The sequence below is a fragment of the Hyaena hyaena genome, unplaced genomic scaffold, assembly GCF_003009895.1.
Source record: "Hyaena hyaena isolate Hyena2069 unplaced genomic scaffold, ASM300989v1 scaffold_786, whole genome shotgun sequence".
Classification (NCBI taxonomy): domain Eukaryota; kingdom Metazoa; phylum Chordata; class Mammalia; order Carnivora; family Hyaenidae; genus Hyaena; species Hyaena hyaena.
The window spans coordinates 145705-159519 of record NW_024081421.1 but is presented as its reverse complement, the minus strand read 5'-3'; the positions used below and the strand labels follow the sequence as shown (position 1 = coordinate 159519).

At 35.0% G+C, this 13815-nt stretch overlaps 1 protein-coding gene across 3 annotated transcripts in view; it reads right to left on the bottom strand.

Moving 5' to 3' along the window:
- Positions 1-13815, bottom strand: part of ANKRD12 (ankyrin repeat domain 12) — a 126610-nt gene that overhangs the window by 87739 nt on the left and 25056 nt on the right. For all 3 annotated transcript variants that reach the window (XM_039219096.1, XM_039219098.1, XM_039219095.1), the window contains exon 2: positions 3339-3476. In XM_039219096.1, coding sequence (XP_039075027.1) covers positions 3339-3425 — 87 coding nt within the window. In that variant the 5' untranslated portion in view covers positions 3426-3476. The remainder of the gene's footprint in view (positions 1-3338; positions 3477-13815) is intronic.

The window sequence follows — 13815 nt, the reverse complement described above, 5'->3', positions numbered from 1 at the left end:
ATTTGTATGAAACATCCAGCATAGGCAATTCTATAGAGACAGAAAGGACTGGTGGCTGCCTAGGGCTGTGGGGGTTGGGGAAAGAATGAGAAATGACTATTGATGAGTTCATAATGTTTCTTTTTTTGAGTGAAAATGTTCTAAAATCAATAGTGGAGATGAGTGCACAACTCTGTAAATATACTAAAAACTACTGAATTGTACACTTTAAATGAAACGTTAATTATACTTCAACAATATTGTTTGTTTTTTTTTTATAATGTTTTTTATTTATTTCTTAGGAGAGAGAGAGAGACAGCGTGAGCAGGGGAGGGTCAGAGAGAGAGGGAGTCACAGACTGAAACAGGCTCCAGGCTCTGAGCTGGCAGTCAGCACAGAGCCCGATGCGGGGCTCGAACCCGCGAACCGCGAGATCATGACCTAAGCGAAAGTCGGGCGCTTAACTGACTAAGCCACCCAGGCGCCCCGTACAATATTTTTTTTAAAATATGGCAAAATCAAGATATTCCTAGACCAACGAAGACACAGAAAAATCACAGCTGAAGATCTTACAGTAAATGCTAAAATTCTTAGTAAGGACATGACAACCAGACAGTAAGTTGAGTCTATAAAAAGAAGACATTAAGAGTGACAAAACTGATAATTGTATAGGTAAAAAGAATTGCATGAATATGTATTTCTCCTTCTCTTATTTTATTTCAAAGATAAAATTGTATGAAATGATAATAGTCTATTTTGGATTAAGAACAAATATTGATGAATCTATGGATAGATAAATAGATACACAAAAAAGGGAGGAACTGGAGCTATACAGGAACAAAGTTGCTATATTTTACTTAATTAAGTCATTATTAATTTGTAATAATTGGCTGCATGTTATAAGCCATAGATCAACATCTTAAGAATACAATTTAAGAAACATAGTTTTAAAAATCATAAATTTAAATAGTACTTTAAAAAATATTTAAAATTAGGGATGCCTGGGAGGCTCAGTTGGTTAAATGTCCAACTTCGGCTGAGACTGTGATCTCATTGGTGGATATGAGCCCCATGTCGGGCTTTGTGCTAACAGCTTGGAGCCTAAAGCCTGCTTTGGGTTCTGTGTCTCCCTCTCTCACTCTCTGCCTCTCCCCTACTCAAGTTCTGTCTTCTTCTCTCTCAAAAATAAATATTTAAAAAGGTTTTTAATATTTAAAGTTTAAAAAGGCAGCAGAGAAGGGAGGAAAAAAAACCAGAACACAGAGTAAAATGGCAGATATAAGTCTAACCCTATAAATAATTACATTAAATATAAACTGAGTAATCACTTTCATCAAATGGCAGAGATTGCTAGGGCAATAAGGCAATAAAAAAAAGTACCCACACTGGAAAAGAAGTAAAATTATCTCTATATGGAGATGACATGATCTCATATATAGAAGATCTTAAGAAATCCACAAACTTCTAGAACCAAAAACTGAGTTCAGTAAGATCATGGAATAGAAATCATTTGTATTTCTACATACTAGCAATGAAAAATCCAAAATGAAATTAACTACAATAGCATCCGAAAGAGTAAAACATTAATAATTTAGGAAAGAAGTGCAAAATTTGTACACTACAATCTACAAAGTACTGTGGAGGGAAACTGAAGATCTAAATAGAGAGAGATTCTGTGGTGATAAACTGGAAGACATACTGTTAGGATATCAATACTATCCAAGTGGATCCATTCAATAAAAGCCCTATAAAAATCCCAGCAGGCTTTTTTGAAGAAACTTACAAGCTAATCATAAAATTTATATGGAAATACAAAGCACCCTAAATAGTCAAAATGGCCTTTGAAAAGAATAAAGTCTGAAAACTTAAAATTCCTGATTTTTCAAAGCAGATTTGGGGTTGCCTGAGGGCTGGTGTGGGAACAGGGACTGAGTGCAATGGGCCTGAGGCTCTTATAGCAATGACAGAAATGGTGTAAACTGGATTGTGATGATGGGTACACAACTCTATAAATTTACTAAAAATCACTGGATCATACATGAAGTATGTGAATTTTAGGGTATATAAATTATACCTCAATAAAGCTATTAAAAAATATTTGTACACAAATGTTCATCACAACTCTATTCATATTTGCCAAAAACTAGAACCATTTCAAATGTTCTTCAACAACAACAACAAAAGACTAAGGGGGAGAAAAGACATAAAAAGGAAAAAAAAAATTCAAAGATAATGTATAACGGGGCTCCTGGGTAGCTCAGTCAGTTAAGTGTCCGACTCCTGATTTCAGCTCAGGTCATGATCTCACAGTTTGTCAGATTAAGCCCCACATCAGGCTCTGCAATGACAGTGCACAGGCTGCTTGGGATTCTCTCTCTGCTCCTCCCCTATTCATGCATGTGTACGTACTCCCTCTCTCAAAATTAATAAATAAAATTAAAAAAAAAAAAGAGATAATGTTTAAAATTAACTAGATAAAAAAAAGAGACTAAGAATAGTGAGACCAGTTAGGAGACGACTGCAGAAGTCTAAATGAAGGTTTTGAGAGCCTAAATTAAATAGGAATGAAGAAGGATAGATGTTAAAAGACAATCATAGGTTGTTGCCAATCACTAATAATAAACAACAAAAACTGTTAACATTTACTGAGTACATATTATATAACAAGCATTGCATTAGGCACCATACTGATGCCATTTCACTGTCACAAAAATCCTATAAAATAGTCTTGTCCTCCAATACAGAGAGATATACTGAGGCTGCAAAAGTTACATAAATTTATCCAAGGTTAAAGACAAGGAAAATGGAACTGCTATTGTGTTTGTGTTTTGCTACTGAGGATCAGGAGGTGGAGAAAGAAATGCCAAATGATTGTCATGTCCTGGGTTCTTTTTCACCCCCTCTCAATGATTATTTCATAGGTAAATATGCCGTTTTAGTAAACGTGTTACCTCAGGGAATGAAAAACAATCTTATCCCAGGAATCCAATTTATTTTTAATTTTTTTTTTTTAATATTTTTATTTATTTCTAGGAGAGAGAGACAGTGTGAGCAGGGGAGGGTCAGAGAGAGAGGGAGTCACAGACTGAAACAGGCTCCAGGCTCTGAGCTGGCAGTCAGCACAGAGCCTGACGCGGGGCTCAAACCCACGAACGGCGAGATCATGACCTAAGCGAAAGTCGGACGCTTAACCGACTAAGCCACCCAGGTGCCCCTCCAATTTATTTTTAAAGGAATTAGATAAATGGTTTGGATTTATCTGGCATCCAACTGCTTTTTTATTTTATGGACAATTACTAAAAATACTAAATGGGGAGTTTATCCCAGTTCTAAAAGAGTCAATAGATGTAATCATATACCTTTCTTCCATATGGCTTTTCTACCATATTGCTGTCACTGTCAGAATTTTCACTCTGAACTGGTTTTGTGAACCCAGTTTTGGGCATCTTATAGCTGTTCAGCTAGCTTCTTCTTTTATCAGTCTTCTCATCCTGGATCTGTAAAGAATGAATATATGAGGGTTATTTGTATACATCTGCAATAAAACCTACTTAAAGGTAAACACCACAGTTAATGCACTTTGTTCTCTGTATTTATAAGTTCTAGCTTAAGTAAGGTTTCATTTAAGAATTTGAGCTCCTTTTTTTAAAAAAAATCTTTTAAAATGTTTTATTTACTTTTGAGAAAGAGAGAGAGAGAGAGAGAGAGCGAGCAAGCATGAGCAGGGGAGGGTGAGAGAGGGAGACACAGAATCCGAAACAGGCTCCAGGCTCTGAGCTAGCTGTCAGCACAGAGCCCGATGCAGGGCTTGAACCCACGAACCATGAGGTCATGACCTGAGTTGAAGTCAGACGCTTAACTGACTGAGCCACCCAGGCGCCTAAAGTTCTATTAAATCCATTCAATCTGTCACTGAAAAGAAGAAAACAGAACCACTTTTATATTTCTTTCTGCCTTCTCTAGCCTAAAATCTAATCTCCCGTTTTCCAGGTAACCACAAGCAGCAGAGGTGAAAGCAGTGGCAAAGGGTTTGTCATTTCAGCCTGTCTCTAAAGGTAGAAGGTTCTGATAGATTCTCTGGTAGTTCTGCATTTCTCTGGGGAATTTACTTCTGAAAACCCAACCAAGAATCAGATAGGTCTGATTGGCAATTTTACAACTTTACTATTTTAGATTGACTTAAGTTTATGAGTCCGTTCCAGCTTAAAATTCTTTGGAGTGTTTATTTTCCTTCACGGAACTCCCAGATATCTCTAGACAGTCACTTTATCAATAAATATTGACTGAAGTCCTACCATACTGCAATTATGTCATTTATCTTCTTTTTAATTTATTCAGTTTTCTGTCTCCTGCTCTACAATAGGTCAAGGACCCTGATAGAAGCCTATGCCTACAAACTTATACTTGAGATGCAAAACAAAACAAACAAAAAAATTTCTAAGTGAGTTTTACATATAAAAAGGGAGGCCATGAGACTAGACCAGCATTGTTGTTTGATGACCTACTAGCTACCTGTGCCTGCTGAAAGTTAAATTAACCAAAATTAAAGTAACTACTGTAGAATACAGATATACACTCCTATTATCACAGAGAGCTCTACTGTGTAGTACTGGGCTAAATTGAGGTTGCTGCCAACAGAAGCATGACTTGGACCACCACAATAAGCAGAACGGACAAGCCTAATTTTTAATTTTCATTCTATAAGTTTCCTATAGATGAATATTATAGGTCTAAGTAAAGCTACCTTCTAGCATCTATGTTTATTATTAAAGTCTAGACACCCCGCAAAGAGGATTAAGACCTTCTGTGTTCTTCAAACTGTTCTACTGGTGATTTAAAATATTTGATTTCAATAGAAAACAAACTCCAAAATCCCTTAAATGAACTGAGTTAGCTTGTAAATTAACAAAACTAGATTAAATTAATCCAAACTCAGACAAATCAGAATACATTCCAACAGAAAAAAAACTGTCAGAATTCAAATAGTTTAAATCTTTTACAGAGGAAGAAATAAACTTGAATAAGGAAACTCTCTTGATACTACACACATAAGGCAAAGTTTATTTTGGGATCATTCAACTGTTTCAACTAATACCATATAAACAGAATCACTTAAACATAGCACTGTCCTCAAAACTAGACCTCTGTAAAGCTTACAGAGTTAGAATTATGAGTCATATATAAACAGAAAAATTCTGACTCAAAGCAAAATGGATCTGTATAATATCACCAGGCATTAATCTAGGTGAGATTTATAAAGATAAAGCACTTTGTAGATCAAGCAAAGCAACTTATTGATGAATAAAGGAGTGCCATGAATATTTTTTAAAGAAAATTATAGTTAGAGGGACACCTGAGTGGCTCAATTGGTTAAGCATCTGACTCTTGATTTTAGCTTAGGTCATGATCTCATGGTTCATGGGATCAAGCCCTGTGTGGGCTCTGCATTGACAAAATGGAGCCTGCTTGGGATTGTCTCTTTCCCTCTCTGCCAGTCAGTCCCCCGTTTTCTCTCTCTCTTCAAAATAAATAAATATTTTTAAAAACTATATATAACAATAAAATATATTAACAGATTGTATGTTAGAAAAAGCTTATCTTTCAATAACCTTATTTGGAAAACTTCAGAATAAAAACCAAAATTAGATTCTAAAAATATTACTTCAATCAATTAATATTAAGCATTTAATACATAGTTAGGTTCTGTAACCTCGATATAATATGTAATTGCTAGAGCAACAAACACAATTATACTTAGGATAATCAAAATCACATTAGGTAAATTAAAATGGAATATTTAAAAAATGTAAAAATAACCCAACAGAAGGCAGTAAAAGAAAAACTGAAGAATGAAAAACAGAAGAAACCATGATAGACCTAATCCAAACATACCAATGATATGAAATGCAAATGGACTAAACACACCAATTTTAAAAAACTGTCAGATTGTATACCTGAAACTACTATAACACTGCATACATTAACTATGCTGGAAATAAATAAATAAGAAAACAGGAGAAGAAAAAAACCAGACTATCAAAACAGAGGAAAATGGCCATACTATGAGAGCTACTAACAAGAAATTCATTCATATGTAATTATATAGGTAGTAAAAAGTAAAAGAATGAAAAACGATATGCCATGGAAACACTAATCAAAGGAAAGTTGGAGTAACTAAATCAATATGAGACAAAACAGTTCTCCAGGAAGAACTTTACTTATTACACACTGATAAAAGGATCAGCTCACTAAATGTGTATGCAACTAGCAACAGAGCTTCAAACTACAGGAAGCAAAAACTGATAAAACTGACAGGAGAAACAGGCAAATTCATAATTATAGTTGTAGGCTTCAACTACTCTAGTTAAAAATTTTTTTTAAATGTTTTATTTATTTCTGAGAGAGAGAGACACACACACAGTGTGAGCAGGGGAGGGTCAGAGAGAGAGATACAGAATCTGAAGGAGGCTCCAGGCTCTAAGCTAGCTCTCAGCACAGAGCCCAATGTGAGGCTCACCCACAAACTGTGAGATCATGACCTGAGCCGAAGTCAGACGCTTAACCGACTGAACCACCCAGGCGCCCCCAACTTCTCTCAGTTAAGACAGGAAATCAACAAGGATATAAAAGAACTAAAAATGCCATCAATTCAAATCAAATGGATCTAACTGACATTTGTATAAAAATCTACCCAACAAAAAAATATTCATTCTTTTCAAGGGCACACAGAATATTTACAGAGATAAGCCATGTCATGGGTCAAAAACAAACACTAACAAATTTAAGTAATTAAAATCATATAAAATTTGTTTTCCCACTATGAAGAAATTAAACGAGAATCAAATATAGAAAGATAACAGGAATATATCCAAATTTTAAAAATAAAGAAAAATCAGTAAGACGGAAAACTGGTTCTTTAAAAAAATGTTTAAAAAATTGCAAATCTCTGGCAAGACCAATTAGAAATAAGAGAGAAGACCTACCAAAATCAGCAATAAAAGGGGAGCATCATTACAGATCCTACAAGCACATGAAGTACGGGTAATGAGAATATTATCAACTTTACACAAATAAATTCAACAAATTAAGTGAAACAAATTTCTTAAAAGACACAAACCACCGAAGCTCACTGAAGGAAACAATCTCAGTGGCTCAATATTAAAGAAAATGATTTCATATTTAAAAACAAAGACAACTGTAATCCTAGGTGACTCCAGTGGTGAATTTCACAGAACATGTAAAAAAGAAATAATGCTAATTCTGCATACCCTCTCCTGACAAATGAAAGAAGCAGGAACATATTTTATAAGGCAGGCCATCAATATCCTGGTACAAAAGTCAGAGTAAGTATGTCTTTTATAAGAAAACTACAGATCAATATAATGTCTCATGATCATATGCCAAAAAAATTCCTCAATAATAAAATATTAGCAAATTAAACCCACTATATATAAAAAGGACAATCCATCATTACCAACTGGGATTTATCCTAGTAATTCAAAGTCAGCTTAATGTGAAAATCAATCCATGCAATTCACTGTATTACCAGACTAAAAGCCAAAACACAACTGATAGTCTCAACAGATACAGAAAAAGCATTTGATAAAAGTCCATACTCATCAATGGCAAACAATTCCCAGTAATAGAACAGAACTTGAATGTTTTGTGTCCTAGGATCAACAGGGAGGAAACAATATGCACTCTTACCATGCCTCATTATCTTCCCCCCACTGGCTATTCTGAGGTACAACTGATAGACAGAAACCACTTACATTTAAGGTGTTCAATGTGGTAATTTGATATACGTGTATATACTGTGAAATGATTACCACAATCAGGCTAATTAAAACATCCATCATGTCACATAATTTTATCTGTGTGTGTGTGTGTAGTAAGAACACTTAAGATCTATACTCTAGCAAATTTCAAGTATATAATACATTATTATTACTAGTCACCATGCTGTACATCTCCCCATCTCCCCTAGTCCCCAGCCCCTGGCAACCACCATTCTACTCTCTGCTTCCGTGAATTCATTTTTAGATTATACAACATATAGATGACATCATACAATATTTATCTTTCTGTGTCTGGCTTATGTCACTTAGTATAATGTCCTTTAAGTTCATCCATGTTGATGCAAGTGGGAGGATTTCCTTCTTTTAATGGTTGAAAATATTCCATTGTAAATACGAAGATCATATTTTCTTTATCCATTCATCCATCAACAGACACTAAGGTTGATTCTGTACTTGGCTATTATGACTAATGCTGCGACACAAATCAGAGTACAGATACCGCTGACATACTGATTTCGTTTTCTTTAGATATATAACCAAAAGTGGGATTGATGGATCAGACAGCAGTTCTATTTTTAATTTTTTGAGGAACTCCATGCTGTTTTCCCTAGCGGCTGCACCAATGTACATTCCCCACAAGAGTGTACAAGGGACCCTTTTCAACATAGTGTCACCAACACTTGCTATCTCTTGTCTCTCTAGTAACAGCCGTCCTAATAGGTATCAAGTGAGATTTCATCACGGTTTTGATTTGCAGTTACCTAATGATTAGTGATGTTGGGTACCTTTACATATACTTGGCCACTTGAAGGTCTTTTTTGGAAAAATGTTCAGGTCCTTTGCCCATTTTTAAGTTGAGTTTGTCTGCTACTGACTTGTAGGAGTTCCTTACAGATATTTTGGATATTACTCCATTACCATATGTATGGCCTGCATGTATTTTTTCCCATTTCACAGGCTGCCTTTTCTGTGCAAAAGGTTTTTAGTTTAGTGTAGTCCTACTTGATGATAAAAAAAAAAATCTCCTGGAATGCTTGTTAAAATACAGATTTAGTAGGTTTGAAATGGAGCCAAGAATTTGTACTTTTAACAAGTGTCTCAGTGGTTCTTCATCATTAGGAAAGTTCAAAAAAAACAAATTAAATTAGTATTTTTAATGATATAAAAGATCTCATTAGAAAAGGATTTGCTCAGTTAATTTAAGACAGGAGATTTCTCTATCATCGTAAACCATATATATATACACAACATGCATGCATGTGGATGTGTGAAGTATTATCTTAATTTAAAAATTCACTGTATCAGGCAGCCTGAGAGTCTCATTAAAAAATTTTAATGGTCATTTCCTTTTTTCACAGGATGGTAACTCTTCATGAGAGTATTTTAACTTACAAAATTGATCCTAAAGAGCATTCAAACACTGGTATCATATTTATTTTGTTCTACTGATCATTACTTATGCTAGACATGCTCCATAGCTTTCTTTTTCTGGATGTTTCCATTTTTCTGGGAAGTAGGTGCACCAACTATTAGTTTCTTGTCACTGTCTCTTATCACCTTTTAATACTGGATTCTCTGGAAGTTTATTTTTCCCTCCCATTCGAAATAGAAAATTTGTTGTTTAGTCAGTTATTACCTTCTGTAGATTCTGTAGATTTTTTTTTTTTTTTTAAAGAAAGCAAGTACGTACACACATGAATAGGGGAGAGGAGCAGATGGAGAATCTTAAGTAGGTTCCACACTCGGCACAACTCTAGAATCATGACCTGAACCAAAATCAAGAGTTAGGCACTTAACTGACTGAACCATCCAAGTGCCCCTAGATTTTTAAGTTTAAAATAATCATAACAGAAGCTTGCAAACCACAGTTTATGTTTCTTTTTAGATACAAAGGAAATTATTTAAGTTTTACATAATTCTTTACATTTAAATAGAACTTTAGTATTTTCCAAATTGGGATTTTTTAAAGCCTCCTTCATTGGGATCTCTAAAATCTGCTTTTGATGCTGGGGGTGGGGGTAGGGATCACATAACTGGAAGAAAACTAGTGTATCTTAAATCTCTTACGTAAGGTGATAAAAAAGGTCCTACCATCCATCCACCTTACCTAATCCTTCTTCCCAGTAGAAAAAATATCATTTCTATAAGCAAACTTTCTTGGATTATATGTGCATTTGCTTTAGCAAAAGGAGTCTGACCAACTCATTTTTGGGACACAATGCACAACTCATGTTTGGGGAGACATGCATGCGTATCTAAAAAGTCCAGTTACTGGAAATTTGCAAAAATTGTTGATAAAAATGTGTATCACTACATGCAATGTAAAGTTTAACCAAGCAAGTATAACTAATTTAATAAGTAGCAACATGACTAACCTAATGCTAAGTTATAATTTAATAACAAGAACAGCAGATTCAAACAACAAAGCTAACTCAAGACAAGAACAGTGACACATATAAGCATTCTTCTTATTTTAAATTGAAATCCAAGGTAGTATGCATATAGTGAAATAATGGTTTCAGGAGTAGAATTTAGGGATTCATCACTTACATGTAACACCCAACAAATGTCCTCCTTAATGCCCGTTACCCATTTAGCTTATCCCCCCACCCAATACCCCTCCAGCAACCTTCAGTTTGCTCTCTGTATTTAAGACAGATAAGCTTCCTTCTTGAAAGCTGAGGTAACTGCAGTGATGCCAAGTCTTTCTTGACAGTCAGACATCTCAGTATAATAAAAATGATTCTTCAGGAAATATTAGTAAGTTGCTCTTTTTTGTATATGACTTACTTTTCATCCTAAGGCTAATAATTTGGAGAAAACTTTATCTTCCTAGCATAGGGTACAAAATCGCCCACAGGAAGAGGTCAAACTCTGCTGAGAAAATACTTTGAAAAAGTAATCAAGAAGGAAATAAACCTTGGGACCAGTCTGTAGGGAAAAGTTACTCAACATGACAAAAGAAGGGAGGGTTAAAGAAAAAATTCAAGAGAGCAAAGACTCTGGTAGACTGCAAGAAAGGGATGAGAGAAAAAACCAACTCCAGTTGGCAGTATGGCTACAAGAGAACTTTGGAGAACAAAAACAGATAACAGAAGTTGTAAAGTTGTTATGCTATGGACAAAATACAAGTGAAAATCTACAGAAGTGTTCCTCTAAAGAAACCGAAGAACTCAAGATCAAGTCATAGTTTTTTTTAGCATTCAGTGAGCACTAGACTCTTGAAATCAATGGTTTAAACATTTTTTTTCTGTTAGCTCTCTCGTAACTCTTCCTAGAAGTCTGACTTAAAAATTCTTCACAGGGGTTTCACAAAACACCAGAAGGTATCAAACTCAAAGTCTGTCAGCAAATCTTTCCCAATTATCAGATATGCTTAACTTTACTACTACAGCTCCAATACCTACCACTTGGCAATTAGTACCCATCCTTAAAGAGTGCACTTTTACCAAGGTAGGGGTGGCAGGAAGAAAAGAAGCTTTCTTCTAAGTGGGCTAAGATAAGCAGAAGTATAGAAAAAAAAAAAAGTCAGGGGAGAAAAACACGCAAGAGAAAATAAGCAGGAACAAAGTACTGAAACCAATACTTAGTAATGGATGAACACAAACTACACAGACTAAAAGTTAACTGAAATCTAAACACAGATGCAAGAAGCTGACATTTTATAAAATGGTTTCTTTCCCTCACTTCAACCCTACCTAAAATGACTTTTGAATTAAAGACAATCAAATGCATTGGCATTTGTTTTTAGCTTTGATGAGATGCTCTTCGATTCACATTACTGCTTCTCGAACATTTCAATCTACTCAAAATATGCTGTTCTTTTAGGCTACTGACACCTAGTAATTCAAACTTGCCTGGTACCAGAATGCTTTTTTTTTTTTTTTAAAGATACAGATGCCTAGCTTATCTTTAGAACTACTGAATCAGAATATCTGAGAGGGGAGATAAATACCACTTTATAAAAAGCTTCCTTTAGTGGCTGTAAGGGGCTGGGGAAAGAGGGAAACAGAGTGACTGCTTAATGGGCATTATGGTTTCTTTCTGGGTAATTAAAAATGCTCTTGAGTTAGATAATGGTGATGGTTGCACAACACTGTGAATATACCTAAAATCACTGAATTGCAAACTTTAAAATGGTTAAAATGGTGAATTATATGTGGCCCCTGGTGGTATAGGTTAACTATTCTGAAACCACTATACAGTTGAGCCTTGAACAACATGGGTTTGAACTGCGCAGGTCCACTTATATGCAGATTTTTTTCAATAAATATATAGTATATATAGCATTAGGGATCTCCTATATGCAAAAAATATGTAGACACTAGTAGATTTTACCATTTACTACCATAAAATATACACACCTGGACAGTACATGGTACCATTTGCAGTCAGGAGAAATGAAAATTAATGTAAAGATACAGTATTTAATACCTGCACAAAATTAACTGTAGCACACATATCTTTTAGTAGGTTAATAATTTCACAGCCATATCCTGTTGCTACCTCAGTGGGCTCATGTTGCAAGTATCGACTTAAAACGCAGTGTCACACTAATGATCTCTATAAATTGCACACTGCAGTAAAAAATGATTTCTCATGGTTCTCCATATTATTATGAAGCTAAAAGTTATCTGTGGATTTTCAACTGTGCAGGGAGTCAGCGCCCCCAGTCTCTGCATGTTGTTCACGGGTCAACTGATGATGTAGTCTGGAAATGAACTCTTGAGTAAATGGATAGTGAATGGTCGGAAGCACAAGTTCTCTGATGGAGTGAGAGAATGCAGAAAGGCAAGTCAGGAAAAGAATGGAATGTGGTAATTTAATCATTGAGAGAATGTGAACTCATGTTTAGCTTAATGTAGACACAGATGGTTTCCTACAGAAATATTTATAGATATGCACATGGAGAATTAGTTTACACAGATTTCCTTCCCATGTCAGCTAGCAAGCCCATAAGCAACAACAAACACTCCAGTAGCAAAGAGAACACCTAACACCAAGATCTTGGTTACGAGTACCTTTCTCCAATAAAAGAAATCAGGGCTTAGAAAAAAGTCTGATTCTAGAGCTAAGACAGTAAATATACAAGATGAGTTTGGAGACTCTTAAACTGCTATGAAGAAGTGCTCACAACTGTACATAAAGTGCTCAAAAAGTATACATAAATATATAAACTCAACAATGGGAATGTGTCAAAGGCATACAGATGTCAACTCAAAGACATCCCAATTAGCAAAGTCAGAACACTTGCAGCAAAAGAATAAATAAGTAAAGTAGTACTGGGTTATAACCCAAGTAAATCATCTGTATCCATCCTGATATAAGTGACTGAACAAATTAAAAACTGGGAGAGAACACACACATTTGCCACAAAGAATTCCAGGTAGTTTATATAGATATTCTGCTCTGAAGTATGGGCTGCACTGAGTGATTTCCTACCAAAGAATATGGTACAAAAAGAGGGAAAAAAGAGGAACTTGAAAAACCAGACAAATACTGTATCTCAGCAAAGTGATCAAAGTTAGCATCAACAGTGAGAAGTCATGTTGATCGTATGTATCCTTGACAAGATATAATGAAAATGGCATTTTACCTCTGTGATCTTCCTTCCCAAAACACATAACCCTAGTCTAATCACAAGAAAATCAGAAGACAAATTCTAATAGTGGGGTACCTTAAAAAAATACCTAACAGTACTTCTTACAATGGCCAAGATCATCAAAAACAAGTCAAGTCTGAGAAACCATCACAGCCAAGAGAAGCTTAAGAAGAAAGGATGCTTATATGTAATGTGGCATCCCAGATGGGATTCTTGGGACAGAAAAATGATATGAGGTAAAAACTATAGGCATCTGAATAAAGTATGGACTTCAGTTAATAATGTCAATAATATTGGTGTATCAATTATGATAATTCTACCATGGTAGGTAATGTAAGACATTAAAAAGAGAGAAAAATGGTGTGAGGTATACAGAACTCTGTGCTGTCTTTATAATTTTACTGTAAATCTAAAACTATTCTAAAGTACTTAAAG